Source organism: Hyla sarda, chromosome 5 (genome assembly GCF_029499605.1).
Source record: "Hyla sarda isolate aHylSar1 chromosome 5, aHylSar1.hap1, whole genome shotgun sequence".
Lineage (NCBI taxonomy): Eukaryota > Metazoa > Chordata > Amphibia > Anura > Hylidae > Hyla > Hyla sarda.
In genome coordinates, this window is record NC_079193.1 from 31873133 (window position 1) to 31889128 (window position 15996).

Consider the following 15996-nt stretch of genomic DNA (forward strand, 5'->3'; position numbering starts at 1 on the left):
AATCAGGCTGAAATTGAATTGTGCAAGTAAATTGGACAGTGTATTTCTGTCAGGGCCCTGCGCATCATCTGGAATAAATACTTAAACCAGCAATGCATAAAACAAAAACCATGCTCGTTCATCGCTCCTGTTTTAAAGTCGTATATAATTTTACGTCTTTTCATAAAATAGTTTATATATAATACAGATATAAAATCTTAAAGCAGCGTTTCGAAAACCCCAGTATAACTTGCACGCTGTATGGCCGCTCCACCTTCCCATGACATATAATAGTTATAGGGGGTTATCCCAAGATTACAACTAATCTACAGAGGCCGCACTGGGGCCCCTAGGGGCTACAAATCGGGATTCCTTGTTCCCCCATGTCAATGGACTGCTGGTCGAGCATGTGCACTGCAACTACATTGGCCTCTTCTTGGCCTTCTCTGTCAATCCCATAGAGCAGTGTTTTCCAGCCAGTGCGCCTCCAACTGTTGCAAAACTACAACTCCCAGCATGCCCGGACAACCTTTGGCTGTCCGCGCATGCTGGGAGTCGTAGTTTTGCTACAGCTACCGGTTGACTCCCAGTGGGTATAAATGTATTAATGAATGCACTCGTAATAATTGAGCTGCAGTGTCCATTGTAGTGTTGAGCGGCATAGGCCATATTCGAATTTGCAATATTTTGCGAATATATGGACGAATATTCGTCATATATTCGCTAAATTCGCATATTCATTATATTCGCGTTTTATTTTAGCATATGCGAAAATTTGCGTATGCGAAAATTTGCATATACAAAAATTAGCATAAGCGAAAATTCTACTCACACAGTAGTATTAGAGCCTTCTTTACACCACACAAGCTGGAAGCAGAGAGGGGTGATCACTGTGATGTGTACTGTGAAGAAAAAAAAAATAAATGAATATTCGTAATTACGAATATATAGTGCTATATTCGCGAATATTCGCGAATTCGCGGATATGCGATATTCGCGAATAAAATTCGCATTGCGAATATTCGCGAGCAACACTAGTCCATTGTAGGATGCAGGTATTATAATGAATGGGAGTCTCTGGGTCCGGCCTGAAAGTTGTTAGGTCCTACACTTGCTACTTCTGCAACTTCACCTCAAAGTCTTTTACACTCCTCTTGTTCTCAGCAAAAAATCTCTAGAATTTGCTTAGATAAGAACTTGTGTAATGCCTATGTATTTAGTATTTCATAGAGGCCTTTCGACTGTCTCGTGCAGCTCGACACCACAGGGTGTTGGGCCCACACGAGTTTCACTGTAATAATACTTTTAGTATCAAGTAATATATTTTTGTAAATTAGTTTTGTTATTTATGTGTATATACTGTAGGTTGTAATAAGTGTACTGTGCCTTTAAAATGTGATCAGTAAACCCCATGTGAGCCAATGAGACCCCAAAAGTCTTCCCTGTATAGTGAGGTGCAGGGGAGGAGTTAGTCGGGCTTTAGTTTGGTCAAGTGCCAGCAAGGGCTCCTGAGGAACAGCTAAGCTCAGGTGTGCTGTGTGTTGTGCGCTCTGAGTAGAGGCCTACTCCAGCTTTAAACTTTATACTGGTCATCCTACAAGGTTCACCCGCAGGAAGAAAACCTGCCCCTTCAGAATAGTCTACAGTGCTTTGGAAGGACCATAGCAACCAGAATCTCAAGTTACAGTCTACAATTCCATCCAGTGAAAGCACCACAAGTCTCAGCAAGGCAACTGGGCTCATAAGGGGTACGCTGCACTCTCACACCAAGGCCAGCTGCCTGTTTGTTAACATCTGCACAAGCTTAGTAAAGGCAGTTATTCGTAATCTGATGTCGCTGTGTTTATTTGCTCATAGTGCCTGGCCCAGGAGAAGCTGCCTCCCATCTTCGGACTGTGGATAGGAAAAACAGTGCCCTGGCGTCACAACGTGATCAGGTACTCTTGCTAACACTCAATGGCCGCCATATAGATACCTTACTCTGTACCAGTTAACATCAGTAGGTGGCTGCATAAGAATCACAAAGAAATACTAAATGCAGTACAACACAAATGACACATAGAAACAATACAGCTGGCATCCCACAACCATCTATTTCCATGTTGCAGGATCTGTACTGGGATACTGCTCATACTTTTGTGAGAGGTTTTCACTGCAGGTTAGTGTGTTGAACTAGGGTCTTATGTCAGGGCTTTACACGTTTGTTCGTAATCTAGGAGCCAAGTAAGGCATTTTTCTTTTTTTTTTAAACAAATTTTTATTAAGTTTTTCATTGTTACAAACAGACATCAAATATAGATGGTTAAGTGCAGATGTCATTGAATAAGAGCCATAAGAACAATCAATATACTATAAACCATAAACCATAAACTCCACACAGCTAATGGAGGACCCAAGTGGAAATGCGAGGCAGTATCACAGCAATCATTCGCCTCGTGCAAATTAGGCGCGCAATGCTTGTATTACGCTAGAAGTCAGGGTCAAGAGGTAAGTTGTAATGGCCCCAGTGAATCACTCAAAACCCCAAGACAGTACCAGTCTGTCAAGCTAAAAGGCTTTACTATGTCCTCGATTTCAGCTGATGTGTAGTGTGCAACAATAAAGTCTTGCCATTTGGCTAAATATTTTGCTGTGTTTGTGTTCTTGTGTCGTTCAGTGTCAAGCCTATCTATCCCACATAACAGTTTAAGTTGCGATATGACCATGGAAATGGTGGGAACAGAAGGGGAGAGCCAGGCTGCGAAGATACACCTAAGTGCCACTAAGAGGACAATGTGAAGTAGCTGGGGTGTTTTGGTGGGGCCTTGGCCGGTCAAGTCAGGGGGTCTAAACTGCTGAAACAATAGGGCTCTTGGTGTATGTGGTAGTGACATTTCCCATTTCTCTCTGATATATGATATAATCATATGCCAATATCTTTCTGTATGGGGGCACGTCCAAACTCCATGCCACATATTCGTCAAAGGGGTAGCACATTTAGGACAGGCAGTGATACGATCGGGGAAATCAGGGGAAGGCAGTATGTTAAATCCATATAAGGCTTTGTGGGCCATTTTGTAGTAGGTTTCACGCCATCTCTCATTGATAATACATTTACGGATGATATTCCACCCATTCAAGATACATTCTGAAATATCATCTCCCGGTACCCATGAGGTCCACGTAGAAAAAATAGAAGAGGGTGTAAATTTCAAAAGTACTTTCCTAAGGGATGTGTATATCATGGAGATGGACAATTTACGTGGTTCCGAACCAATAAGACAATCTAGTTCGTTCTTTGTGGCCTCTTTGGACAGGTCACGCAATCGACTAAAGAAGAAGGAGTAAATCTGTTGTATAGGTAAAGCATGAGACGGGGGAAGGTTGTGTAGGGAGAGCAGTGTGGTTGGTCGGAGCCAGCGTTTTTGAGTAACGTCCATAAAGTGTTTGGCCTTCGTGAGGCCTTTGTCTGACCAAAGGTCGAGCACCCTAGGAGGAAGTCTTGGGGGAAACTCCGGATGTTTCGCCAGTGGTAAATGTTTGGATAAAAGGTAAGGCAGTCCATATAACTTCCTGACTTCTTTCCAGGACGCCACCGTATCTCTCAGAGCGTTTCACTATGAGGGGGAGTTTAGAGTAGGTAGTATGTAAGAGGACCGCTAGGTTCCATGGGGCCGCTAATTCACTCTCTAGATTGTAAAGAGCATGGTAAGAGGATCCATGTATCCAGTCAGTAACAAATCGAAAAAGACACGATAAATTGTACCCTCTTACGTTGGGAAAATTCAGTCCCCCATCAGGCCTACTGAGCATCAGTTTGTTTAGTGCGATTCTGGGCCTCTTCCCCGCCCAGATAAATTTGGTAAATGCCGAGTTTAGGCTTTTCACATCAGTATGTTTTAACAGGAGTGGTAGGGTTTGCAGGGGATATAGGAGACGCGCAAAGCTAACCATTTTAATGAGTGCACATCTCCCCATAAAGTTCAGGGGGAGTTTTTCCCATTTACGTAATTCAGCTTTAATCTTGGTGAAGAGGGGAGTGTAGTTTAAACTATAAATGGTGTCAGGCGTTCTCCCTATTTTGATACCTAGGTAGGTGATGGAGGAGTTAGCAATGTGGACTCCCATACCTGATACTTCTGGAAGCCACTGGTGACGAAAAGGACCTAGGGGTAGAAGTTCCGATTTAGATACATTTATTTTGTATCCCGAGAACGCCCCAAATGTTCTCAGATGTTCAAGAATGCGTCCTAGGGAAGCAGTCGGGCCATCAAGGAACAATAAAATATCATCTGCGAACATGGTCAATTTAACTTCTTTCTTCCCCACCATAATGCCAGTATAAATATTTTCAGACAGTAGGGAAAGCGCCAGGGGTTCTAACGCTAAGTTAAAGAGTAGAGGAGAGAGTGTGCAACCCTGTCTGGTGCCCTTAAAGAGAGGGAAGGGGGTGGATAAGATACCAGGTGTGTGTATTCTAGCCATGGGGGTTGCATGAATCCCAGAAATGTAATTTCTAAATGGCCCTTGAATACCAATCGCATCCAGCACCAGTCCCAGCCAATCCCATTTAACATTATCGAATGCTTTTTCAGCATCCAGAGTGAATAAGGCAGGAGCTTCACCCCTCTGGGGCTGATGCTGGAGGCGATCCAGAACCGCCATAACCGTTCTCTAATTCATGGTAGCTGATCTGTTCCTGATAAAGACCACTTGATGGGAACAGATTAAAGCTGGCATGAATCGAGAAAGACGGTCAGCTAAAATTTTTGATAGGATTTTGATGTCTTGGTTAATTAGAGAGATCGGACGATAGGAGCCCGGGTCAGTTAGGTCCTTACCCGGTTTAGGCAAAACCTTTATGTGTGCAAGAGAGGCTTCTGTAGATAACAATCCCGTAGACATGAATACCTGAAACATATCCATTAAGACTGGGGCAATCTGCTCTGATAGGGCATTATAAAATTCGCCTGAATATTCATCAGGGCCCGGGGCCTTCCCGTTATTGAGATGACTGATAACTCCCTGTATTTCTTCCACCGACACCGGTGCATTAAGAATCTCCCTCTGCTCTTCCGTCAGTGTGGGAAGTTGGACCTGTCTCAAGAAGGCCTCACCCGCCGAAAGGTCAGAGGGGGAGTTTTCATAAAGCGAGCTATAATAGGAGGACAGCAATTTGTTAATGGAGTGAGGGTTTTTGTGTGTGTCACCAGAGGAATCTTTAAGTGCTGTTATGTGAGAGGGGGGCATCTTTCCCCTAGCTATACGGGCCAGTAAACGCCCCGACTTGTTGCCATGTCTAAAGAGATCTACCTCAAAGTGTGACCTCCCTAGGCGTTCCCTTCTATCCCACCATAATTCAAAATTGGCTCTAGCCGATTTCCAGTCCTCCCGGTTCTGAGAAGTAGGGTGGGCTACAAATGTGGCATAGACATCCCTCAGTCGAGCACTGGCTTCATTCAGATTTTTGAGAGAGGTGCGTTTTAGTTGGGCCATGTGTGCCATCAATTTTCCTCTCAGTACTGCCTTCCCCGATTCCCAAAACAGAGTTGGATCTGAGCGGTGTTCCCCATTATATACGGTATATTCTAACCACCAACCCCTAAGCAATTCGAGGAAGGTATCATCCTTGGCCAAAAGTGAGGGGAAACGCCAAAGTATATCTGTCCCTTTGGGGTAGGAGGGCAAGAGCCGTAGACAGAGAGGGGCATGGTCTGACAACGCCAATTCTCCAATGTCTACTGAGCTAACTTTATGGTAAAGTTCCGGAGATGTCAGTAGGTAGTCTATACGAGACCAGCAAGAGTAAGCATTGGAGAAATGGGTAAATTCCCTATCGTCCGGATGGGACATTCTCCACACGTCTAGCAGTCCCAATTGATCTAAGAAAGGGGGCAATACACAGTCCCTGCTACGTATGGGGATTGCTTGAGATGTCGAGCCCTTTCTGTCCACCAGGGGGTCGAGGACTGTGTTAAAGTCGCCCCCCACTATTTTGTTCGTCGTGTTATTGTCATGAATTCTGTCCGCTAGAGCGTGAAAAAAGGACTTATTTTCCCCATTGGGGCCGTATATGTTATAAATACTAAAGATCTCTCCATCATGGTTGAGTTGTAAATGTGAGACCCTGCCTTCATCATCAGAGTCATGTGATATAAGACTAAATGCAAAAGATTTGTGAATCAAGGTGACAACTCCTGCCTTCCCATCCTGGGCCTGAGAACCAAACACCTGCCCCACCCATTGCTGCTGTAACCTAAAGAAGTCTAAGTCAGTAAGGTGGGTTTCTTGGAGGAGGACAATGTCCGGGTGGAATCGTTTCAAGTATCGTATAAAAAGTCTTCATTTTTGGGGGGAGCGAAGACCCTTGACATTCCATGATATTATGTTAGGCATGGTAAATCAAAACAGTCTAGACAATCCCTCATGAAGGGCTGTGCAGATATTATATGTGTAAGTAGATATGAAAGGGCACAGCAGCAATGGGGGTATACAAAACTTGACCCTGAATAAGTAATACCATGTAAAGTATCTGTAAAGGTAGAATAGGTTCCAGATAATAAACTAGGCAGTAGTCTCCACTGGAGGTTCCGAGCTGTGGGAAAGAACAAACAAAACGAAAACAGCATACAAGCGAATAACAGTAAACCATCCAGCAAAAAATCCTAGAAAGTGTTGCTAATTTAGCGACACTTTCCTTTTGGATAGTGGACTTCCTTTTTTCGGCCGACATAGGCATCTAAGTAATATCATACATTTTAGGAAAACCCATGTTCCCCCCCCCCCCCCCCCCCCGACCCCTTCTAAGATGGTCGAGTCCCTCAGTCAGGCAGATGAAAGGCTGACCCTGCCGTGCGGCAGTGTAGCACTACAGCACCAAAGCCGGGTTGGAATATAGCAACACTGGAAACCCTCTGCATATCAGCGCCATACAGGCAAGGAAAATAAAAATAAAGAGAAAACCTGAACGTTCGGTTCATCATTCACGAAGTCCCAGCAGAAGGCTCAAAGGCAAGAAGGTGGAGCCATGAGGAACAAGGAACAGCTGTGGTCAGTCAGGTGAAGATCGCCTGTCGCTGTCATATCCACGACCTGGAGAGCGATGACGTCTACGGCGGTGTCTTTGGCTTGCGGAGAATTGCGAGTCTCTAGGTGCTGAGCGGGAACGATGATTCCTCCTCGGTGACCTGGAACGACGAGTGGGTGTCTGAGCCGTTGGACGGGAAGATGACATGGAAGAAGAGGACAGCAGCTGGTCTACTGATGAAGATGCTTCCTCTGGAGTCTTGAAAGTGATAGTAGAGCCGTCAGGGTGGAACACCCTCAGGGTGGCTGGATACTGCAGTTGGAATCTATATTTCGCCTGAAAGAGCTTAGTGCAAACAGTGCTGAAGGCCCTCCTTCGTTTCGCCACTTCTACCGAGAAGTCCTCAAAAATCAACAGGCGCATTCCATCAATTTCCAGGGGTTGTGACAGATGGCGGTACGCCCTCAGAATATCAACTTTGTCGTTGTAGTCCAGTAGTCGCAGAATGACTTGACGGGGGCGGGTTTCCGGAGTGGAAGATGGTCGGTTAGGCTGGGGGGGGTAAAGCCGGGCCAATTCTGTGGGCACGTTCCACCCTGCAGGGATGAGACAGGCCAAGTGACTTATGAAGATCTCGCTCACAAAAGCGTTGCAGGTCGAGAGGTGCTACTGTCTCCTTAACCCCCACTATACGTAAATTATTGCGCCTAGAACGATTTTCTAGGTCTTCCATTTTCTCGCCAATACGGGTCATCTCTAATTCCCTGTCATGTAGGCGTTTAGCTGCAACCGTGTCGGTATCCTCTAATTGGGAGGTTCTGTGCTCCAATTCTGATAGGCGGCCAGTATGTTCTTGTACTTCTAGTTTTAGGTTTTGGAGAGTTGCTTTTAAGACCTCCTCTACAATGTTCCGTACAGTTGGGGTAATACGCAGCGCCATTTCATTCGCCAGGTGCTGATAGTCTATGGAAAAAGCTGGCCCTGAGGAAAGTTGAGGGGGGCTGCTATAGTAGTCCCGGGGAGTGAGGGGCCCACGGTGGCAGTGTGCATTCCCAAGTGTGGGTCAGCTGGCAGGCTGACTTCCATTGCGGTTACCTCAGAGTTCAATTGTCCCTCCATCCGTGGTGGCCGTGATGTCGCCCCCGATGCGGCCGCCGCCATTTTTGAAGAGCCGGGCTGCGCCATATCTGGGACTGCAGGTGGTGCCGGTTGTTGGGAGCCGCCATGCAGTGTCGCCCCGTCAGTCCCCGGTGTCCCCACGCAGGTATCATTCATTGGTGGCAGTGTGGGGACTCCCGAAGCGGACTGCTGCCTCTGTCCTGCTGCCGCCGCCATGACAGGTGCGCCTTGCGGTGTGTGCTGGGGAGGCGCGGGCAGCGATGGACTGGAGGAGCCGCCACGTTGGAGGTACCTGTCCATCCCCTCGGTCTGGCAGAGGTGTTTGTGCAGCAGTACCGAGCTAGTATGAGCCGGGGGTGGAGGAGCACAGGCGCGCGCCGTCTACATCAGGCCGCGCCGGAACTAGAAGTCAAGGCATTTTTCTTAAAACAGTGCAGTTTTTGAGATGTGGTTGTGTGAACATGTTTTTCCAAATTTTTCAAGTTATATCTTGCACAGATAGTGTAAGGTTAACCATATAAGTAATTTGCCCTCTCTATGTAGGACTCTGCTGTAACTATACTATACCTAATGTGGGGGAACTGTACTGCACCTAATGTGGAGAACTATACTGCACCTAATGTGGGGGAACTATACTGCACCTAATGTGGGGGAACTGTACTGCACCTAATGTGGAGAACTATACTGCACCTAATGTGGGGAACTATACTGCACCTAATGTGGGGAAACTATACTGCACCTAATGTGGGGGAACTATACTGCACCTAATGTGGAGAACTATACTGCACCAAATGTGGGGGAACTGTACTGCACCTAATGTAGAGAACTATACTGCACCTAATGTGGGGGAACTACACTGCACCTAATGTGAAGGAACTGTACTGAACCTAATGTGAAGGAACTGTACTGAACCTAATGTGGGGAACTATACTGCACCTTATGTGGGGGAACTGTTCTGCACCTAATGTGGGGGAACTGTACTGCCAACCTAATGTGGGGGAACTGTACTGCCAACCTAATGTAGGGGAACTGTACTGCAAACCTAATGTGGGGGAACTGTACTGCCAGCCTAATGTGCAGGGACTTATACTGCCAACCTAATGTGGGGGAACTATACTGCACCTAATGTGGAGGAACTACACTGCACCTCATGTGGGGGAGCTATACTTCACCTCATGTGGGGGAACTATACTGCACCTCACGTGGGGGAACTATACTGTACCTCATGTGGGGGAACTATACTGCACCTCATGTGGGGGAACTATACTGCACCTCATGTGGGGGAACTATACTGCACCTAATGTGGGGGAACTGTGGGGGGGGGGGCATCATAAGGAAGTGCCAATGTCAGGTTACGGATATCTGTCTTTACTGTGCTGGGTGCAGATGGTATTACACTGACAGTATGGTGCAGAGTGAGAGGATGCAGCGTAACCCTTTGGGAGCCCTGTTGCCTTGCCTGGACTTGTGATGCTTTCACCCAACGAAATGATACTGACTTGATACTGAGTTGAAGATTGATTCTGGTAGGTAGGGTTCTGTCAAGGTCTTGTAGCTTCCTCTGCCAGGGCATGAACTTCCACCGTGCGGGTGATCCTTGTAGAATGATCAGATGAAGTAGATTTGATCGGAGCCGTCCCTCAGAGCTCTCCACATACAACATACCTTTACCACACTGGTGATCTGCTCACAGCTCTAGGCTGAACTCTAAGAAACTCCTCCCCAACTACACTACATGGGCTAGAATTTAGGGGTTCCCATTTGCAGACAGGGTCACATGGGGTTTACACAGCTCCTCTCTTAAGGGTACAGTAACACATTTAACCCCTTTAGGACGCAGCTCATTTTCACCTTAAGGAGGCAGCCGTTTTTTGCAATTCTGACCAATGTTACTTTATGCATTAATAACTCTAAGATGCTTCTACTGATTATTCTGATTCTGAGATTGTTTTTTCGTGACAGATTCTATTTTATTTTGTGGTAAATTTTCATCGTTACTTGCATCCTTTTTTGGGGAAAAATCCCAAAATTTCATGAAAATTTTGAAAATTTTGCATTTTTCTAACTTTGAAGCTCTCTGCTTGTAAGGAAAATTGATATTCAAAAGAAATTTTATATTGATTCTCAAATACAATATGTCTACATTATGTTGGCATCATAAAATGGACATATTTTTCATGAAAATTGCAAAATCTGAAAGGACAGATGTTACGGAACTACAACTCCCAGCATGCCTGGGTAGTCTAGGCATGCTGGGAGTTGCAGTTTGGCACCCACTAGAAGGGCAGCAGTAAATATCGCTTACTGCCCCCTTACTCGCCCCCCCACCATCGTCTCCCTACCTGCGTCGCTGATCTCCGCAGTCTCCAGCGATGATCAGCGGTCCCCACGGCATCTTCTTTGCAGGTACCGGCCTCCATCTTCTCCCCCCATTCTGCCCGACATCCAGGGGTGGGCAGAACAGGGGGTTTCCATGGCAACCCCCTGTCCTGCGCTGCCATTGGTCAGAATTCATTTCTGACTAATGGTAGGGGATAGGAGGAGATCGCAGCACTGCAATCTCGCTCCTATACCTTAGGATGATCGGGGCCGTCACTGACAGCTCCGATCATCCCAATTTTCCGGGCGATCGAGTCACCAGAGACCCGATCATCCCGGAATAGCAGGAAATCGCATGTCTGAAATGAAATGCGATTTTCTGCGATCGACGACATGGAGGGGGTCTCAGGACCCGGCGATGTGCCGGGATGCCTGCTGAATTATTTCTACAGGTATCCCGGTCCGGTCCCCAACCGGCTAGTGGCGGGGTCCTGAATTCCCAAGGGCATATCCATACGCCCTGTGTCCTGAACAGGTTAACATATTTCAGAATAACAACAATAAGATAATTATAAAAAATATATTAAAGGGGTACTCCCGTGGAAAACTTTTTTTTTTTTTTAAATCAACTGGTGCAAGAAAGTTAAACAGATTTGTAAATTACTTCTATTAAAAAATCTTTACCCTTCCAGTACTTTTTAGCAGCTGAATGCTACAGAGGAAAAATAATTTTCTTTTTTAATTTCTTTTTTTGTTTTGTCCACAGTGCTCTCTGCTGACCTCTGCTGTCCATTTTAGGAACTGTCCAGAGCAGCATATCTTTGCTATGGGTATTTTCTCCTGCTCTGGACAGTTCCTTAAATGGACAGCAGAGGAGAAGCCCCTAGAAAGTACTGGAAGGATTAAAACATTTTGATAGAAGTAATTTACAAATCTGTTTAACTTTCTAGTACCAGTTGATTTAACCTGTTCAGGACCCATGACGTATGCATACGTCTTCACACCCTGGGTCTTAAGGACCCATGACGTATGCATACGTCATGGCGTTTTCCGGTCTCTGCCGCTCGCCGGGCAGAGATCGGAACTGGATGCCTGCTGAAATCCTTCAGCAGGCATCCAGGGCAAACGCCGAGGGGGGCCATGTAGGCCTCCCATGTCGGCGATCGCCGCAAATCGCAAGGGAAATCGCCCTTGCGATCTGCGGCGATACCGGGCTGATCGGGTCTCTGGGACCCGACCGCCCGGTAATTTCGCATGATCCCGGCTGTCACAGACAGCCAGGACCATGCTGGAGTATCGGAGCGAGGTGGCAAGCCGGCCACCTCCTCCGATCCCCTGCGATCTGTCGGTTAGTTAACCGACCAATCGCAGGAGGGGGGGCGGTTACTTCCTCCCGTCCTGCCCGGCCCCTGAAAGTCCGGAGAGGACGGGAGGAAGACCGGAGGACGCGGCGGGGGACGGGGGAGTGCTGGGGACCGGCCCCGGTACTTACCTCGTCCCTGAAGACTCGGATCCAGACGATGAAGATGGCGGCAGCGGCGACAGGTGAGTCGATCTTCAGCCGCGGTCGGGCCCTTTACAGCAATGCACGTCGCCGTAAAGCGACATGCATTGCTGTAATAGGACCCTGTAAACTACAACTCCCAGCATGCCCAGACAGCCCTTGGCGTCTGGGCATGCTGGGAGTTGCAGTTTTGCAACATCTGGAGGTCCACAGTTTTTGGACCACTGTGCCCTTCCAGATGTTGCAAAACTACACATCCTCAGCATGCCCTTACTGTCCAGGCATGCTGGGAGTTGTAGTTCTGTAACATCTGGCCCTTCAGATGTTGCAGAACTACAACTCCCAGCATGCCTGGACAGTTTTGGCATACTGGGAGTTGTAGTTTTGCAACATCTGGAAGGGCACAGATTGGGAACCACTGTATTAGTGGTCTGCAAACTGTAGTCCCCCAGATGTTGCAAAACTACAACTCCAAGCATGCTGGGAGTTGTAGTTCGGCAACATCTGGCTCTAAAGATGTTGCCGAACTACTACTCCCAGCATGCCTGAGAATGTTTGGGAGTTGTGGTTTTGCAACAGCTGGAGGCACACTGGTTGGGAAACATTGTTTCCTAACTCAGTGTTTCCCAACCCGTGTGCCTCCAGCTGTTGCAAAACCACAACTCCCAAACATTCTCAGGCATGCTGGGAGTAGTAGTTTTGCAACAGCTGGAGGCCCCCCCCCTGTGAATGTACAGGGTACACTCACATGGGCAGGGGGCTTACAGTGAGTATCAGGCTGCAAGTTTGCGATGCAGCAAATTTTGCGCGGCAGCTCAAACTCGCTGTAATCCCCCCGCCCGTGTGACTGTACCCTAAAAACACTACACTAACACAAAATAAAATAAAAAGTAAAAAACACTACATATACACATACCCCTACACAGCCCCCCTCCCCTCCCCAATAAAAATGAAAAACGCCTGGTACGCCACGGTTTCCAAAATGGAGCCTCCAGCTGTTGCAAAACAACAACTCCCAGTATTGCCAGACAGCCGTTGACTGTCCAGGCATGCTGGGAGTTTTGCAACAGCTGGAGGCACCCTGTTTGGGAATCGCTGGCGTAGAATACCCCTATGTCCACCCCTATGCAAATCCCTAATTCAGGCCTCAAATGCGCATGGCGCTCTCACTTTGGAGCCCTGTGGTATTTCAAGGCAACAGAGTAGGGCCACATATGGGGTATCTCCGTACTCGGGAGAAATTGACTAACAAATCTTGGGGGTCTTTTTCTTCTTTCACCCCTTATGAAAAGGTGAAGTTGGGGTCTACACCAGCATGTTAGTGTAAAAAAATAAACTTTTTACACTAACATGCTGGTGTTGCCCTATACTTTTCATTTTGACAAGAGGTAAAGGGGAAAAAAGCGCCACAAAATTTGTAATGCAATTTCTCCCGAGTACGGAGATACCCCATATGTGGGCGTAAAGTGTTCTGGGGGCGCACAACAAGGCCCAGAAGGGAGAGTGCGCCATGTACATTTGAGGTGATTTGCACAGGGGTGGCTGATTGTTACAGCGGTTTTGACAAACGCAAAAAAAACAAAACCCCACATGTGACCCCATTTCGGAAACTACACCCCTCACGGAATGTAATGAGGGGTGCAGTGAGAATTTACCCCCCACAGGTGTCTGACAGATCTTTGGAACAGTGGGCTGTGCAAATTAAAAATGTTGTACAGCCCACTGTTCCAAAGATATGACAGACACCAGTGGGGGGTAAATGCTCATTTTATGCCTTGTTACGTTCCTCAAGGGGTCTAGTTTCCAAAATGGTATGCCATGTGGGGGTTATTTTGCTGTCCTGGCACCATATGGGCTTCCTAAATGCGACATGCCCCCCGAGCAAAATTTGCTCTCAAAAAGCCAAATATGACTCCTTCTCTTCTGAGCATTGTAGTTCGCCCATAGTGCACTTCAGGTCAACTTATGGGGTACCTCCATAATCAGAAGAGATGTGGTTACAAATTTTGGGGGGTATTTTCTGCTATTAACCCTTGCAAAAATGTGAAATTTGGGGGGAAACACACATTTTTGTGATTTTTTTAAATTTTTTTTTTACGTATGCAAAAGTCGTGAAACCCCTGTGGGGTATTAAGGCTCACTTTATTTCTTGTTACGTTCCACAAGGGGTCTAGTTTCCAAAATGGTATGCCATGTGTTTTTTTTTTGCTGTCCTGGCACCATAGGGGCTTCCTAAATGCGACATGCCCCCGAGCAAAATTTGCTCTCAAAAAGCCAAATATGACTCCTTCTCTTCTGAGCATTGTAGTTCACCCATAGTACACCTCAGGTCAACTTATGGGGTACCTTCATACTCAGAAGAGATGGGGTTACAATGTTTGGGGGGTATTTTCTGCTATTAACCCTTGCAAAAATGTGAAATTTGGGGGGAAACACACATTTTAGTGAAATTTTATTTTTATTTTTTTACATATGCAAAAGTCGTGAAACCCCTGTGGGGTATTAAGGCTCACTTTATTCCTTGTTACGTACCTCAAGGGGTCTAGTTTCCAAAATGGTATGCCATGTGGGGGATTTTTGCTGTTCTGGCACCATAGGGGCTTCCTAAATGCAACATGCCTCCCAAAAACCATTTCAAAAAAACGTACTCTCCAAAATCCCCTTGTCGCTCCTTCGCTTCTGAGCCCTCTACTGCGCCCACCGAACACTTTACATAGACATATGAGGTATGTGCTTACTCGAGAGAAATTGGGCTACAAATATAAGTATACATTTTCTCCTTTTCCCCTTGTAAAAATTCAAAAATTGGGTCTACAAGAACATGCGAGTGTAAAAAATGGAGATTGTGAATTTTCTCCTTCACTTTGCTGTTATTCCTGTGAAACACCTAAAGGGTTAAAACGCGGACTGAATGTCATTTTGAATACTCTGGGTGGTGCAGTTTTTATAATGGGGTCATTTGTGGGGTATTTCTAATATGAAGACCCTTCAAATCCACTTCAAACCTGAACTGGTCCATGAAAAATTGTGAGTTTGGAAATTTTGTGAAAAATTGGAAAATTGCTGCTGAACTTTGAAGCCCTCTGGTGTCTTCCAAAAGTAAAAACACGTAAATTTTATGATGCAAATATAAAGTAGACATATTGTATATGTGAATAAAAAAAAAAATTATTTGGAATATCCATTTTCCTTACAAGCAGAGAGCTTCAAAGTTAAAAAAATGCAAAATTTTCAAATTTTTCATAAAATTTTGGGATTTTTCACCAAGAAAGGATGCAAGATACCACAAAATTTTACCACTATGTTAAAGTAGAATATGTCACGAAAAAACAATCTCGGAATCAGATTGATAACTAAAAGCATTCCAGAGTTATTAATGTTTAAAGTGACAGTGGTCAGAATTGCAAAAAATGGCCGGGTCCTGAGGTGTAAAATGGCTGGGTCCTTAACCCCTTAAGGACATAGGGCGTATCCATACGCCCCCGTTTCCGAGTCCTTAAGGACCGAGGGCGTATGGATACGCCCTGAGCATTTCCGGCCCCCACCGCTAGCCGGAGGGGAGCCGGAGCCGGATGCCTGCTGAAATCGTTCAGCAGGCATCCCGGCATATCGCCCAGGGGGGTCATTATGTCCCCCCATGTCGGCGATTGCCGCAGATCGCTGGACAATTCAGTCCAGCGATCTGCGGCAGATTCCGGGTCAATCGGGTCTCCAGTGACCCGATGACCCGGAATTACTGGCTGATCGGGGCCGTCAGAGACGGCCCCGAACAGCCAGAGGCAGCAGGGGTGAGGTGGCACTGGTGCCACCTCACGATCGCCCTGATTCGTCGGCCGGATTACCGGCCGACGAATCAGGGCGCCTGCTGCGGGTGTCACTCCCGCAACCCGCTCCGCCCCTCTTCCGGAGGACGTGAGCGGGTGCGGGAAGACGACCCCCGGTGCTGGGGACCCCGATCCCCGGCGCCCCTGTTGGGATCGGGGCCCCAGGAGCAGCGGCGGCGGCGGAGACGACGAGGGACTGACCTGTGCTGCTGGATCGTTGGAGGTGAGTGACAGCCTCCTGCTGT

The 15996-nt window shown here is 46.9% G+C and overlaps 1 protein-coding gene across 2 annotated transcripts in view; it reads left to right on the top strand.

The window, feature by feature from the left end:
• Positions 1-15996, top strand: part of PTER (phosphotriesterase related) — a 99835-nt gene that overhangs the window by 11723 nt on the left and 72116 nt on the right. For both annotated transcript variants that reach the window (XM_056519170.1, XM_056519166.1), the window contains one exon: positions 1837-1916. In XM_056519170.1, the coding sequence (XP_056375145.1) occupies positions 1837-1916 (80 nt within the window). Of the gene's footprint in view, positions 1-1836; positions 1917-15996 lie in introns of those variants that run through there.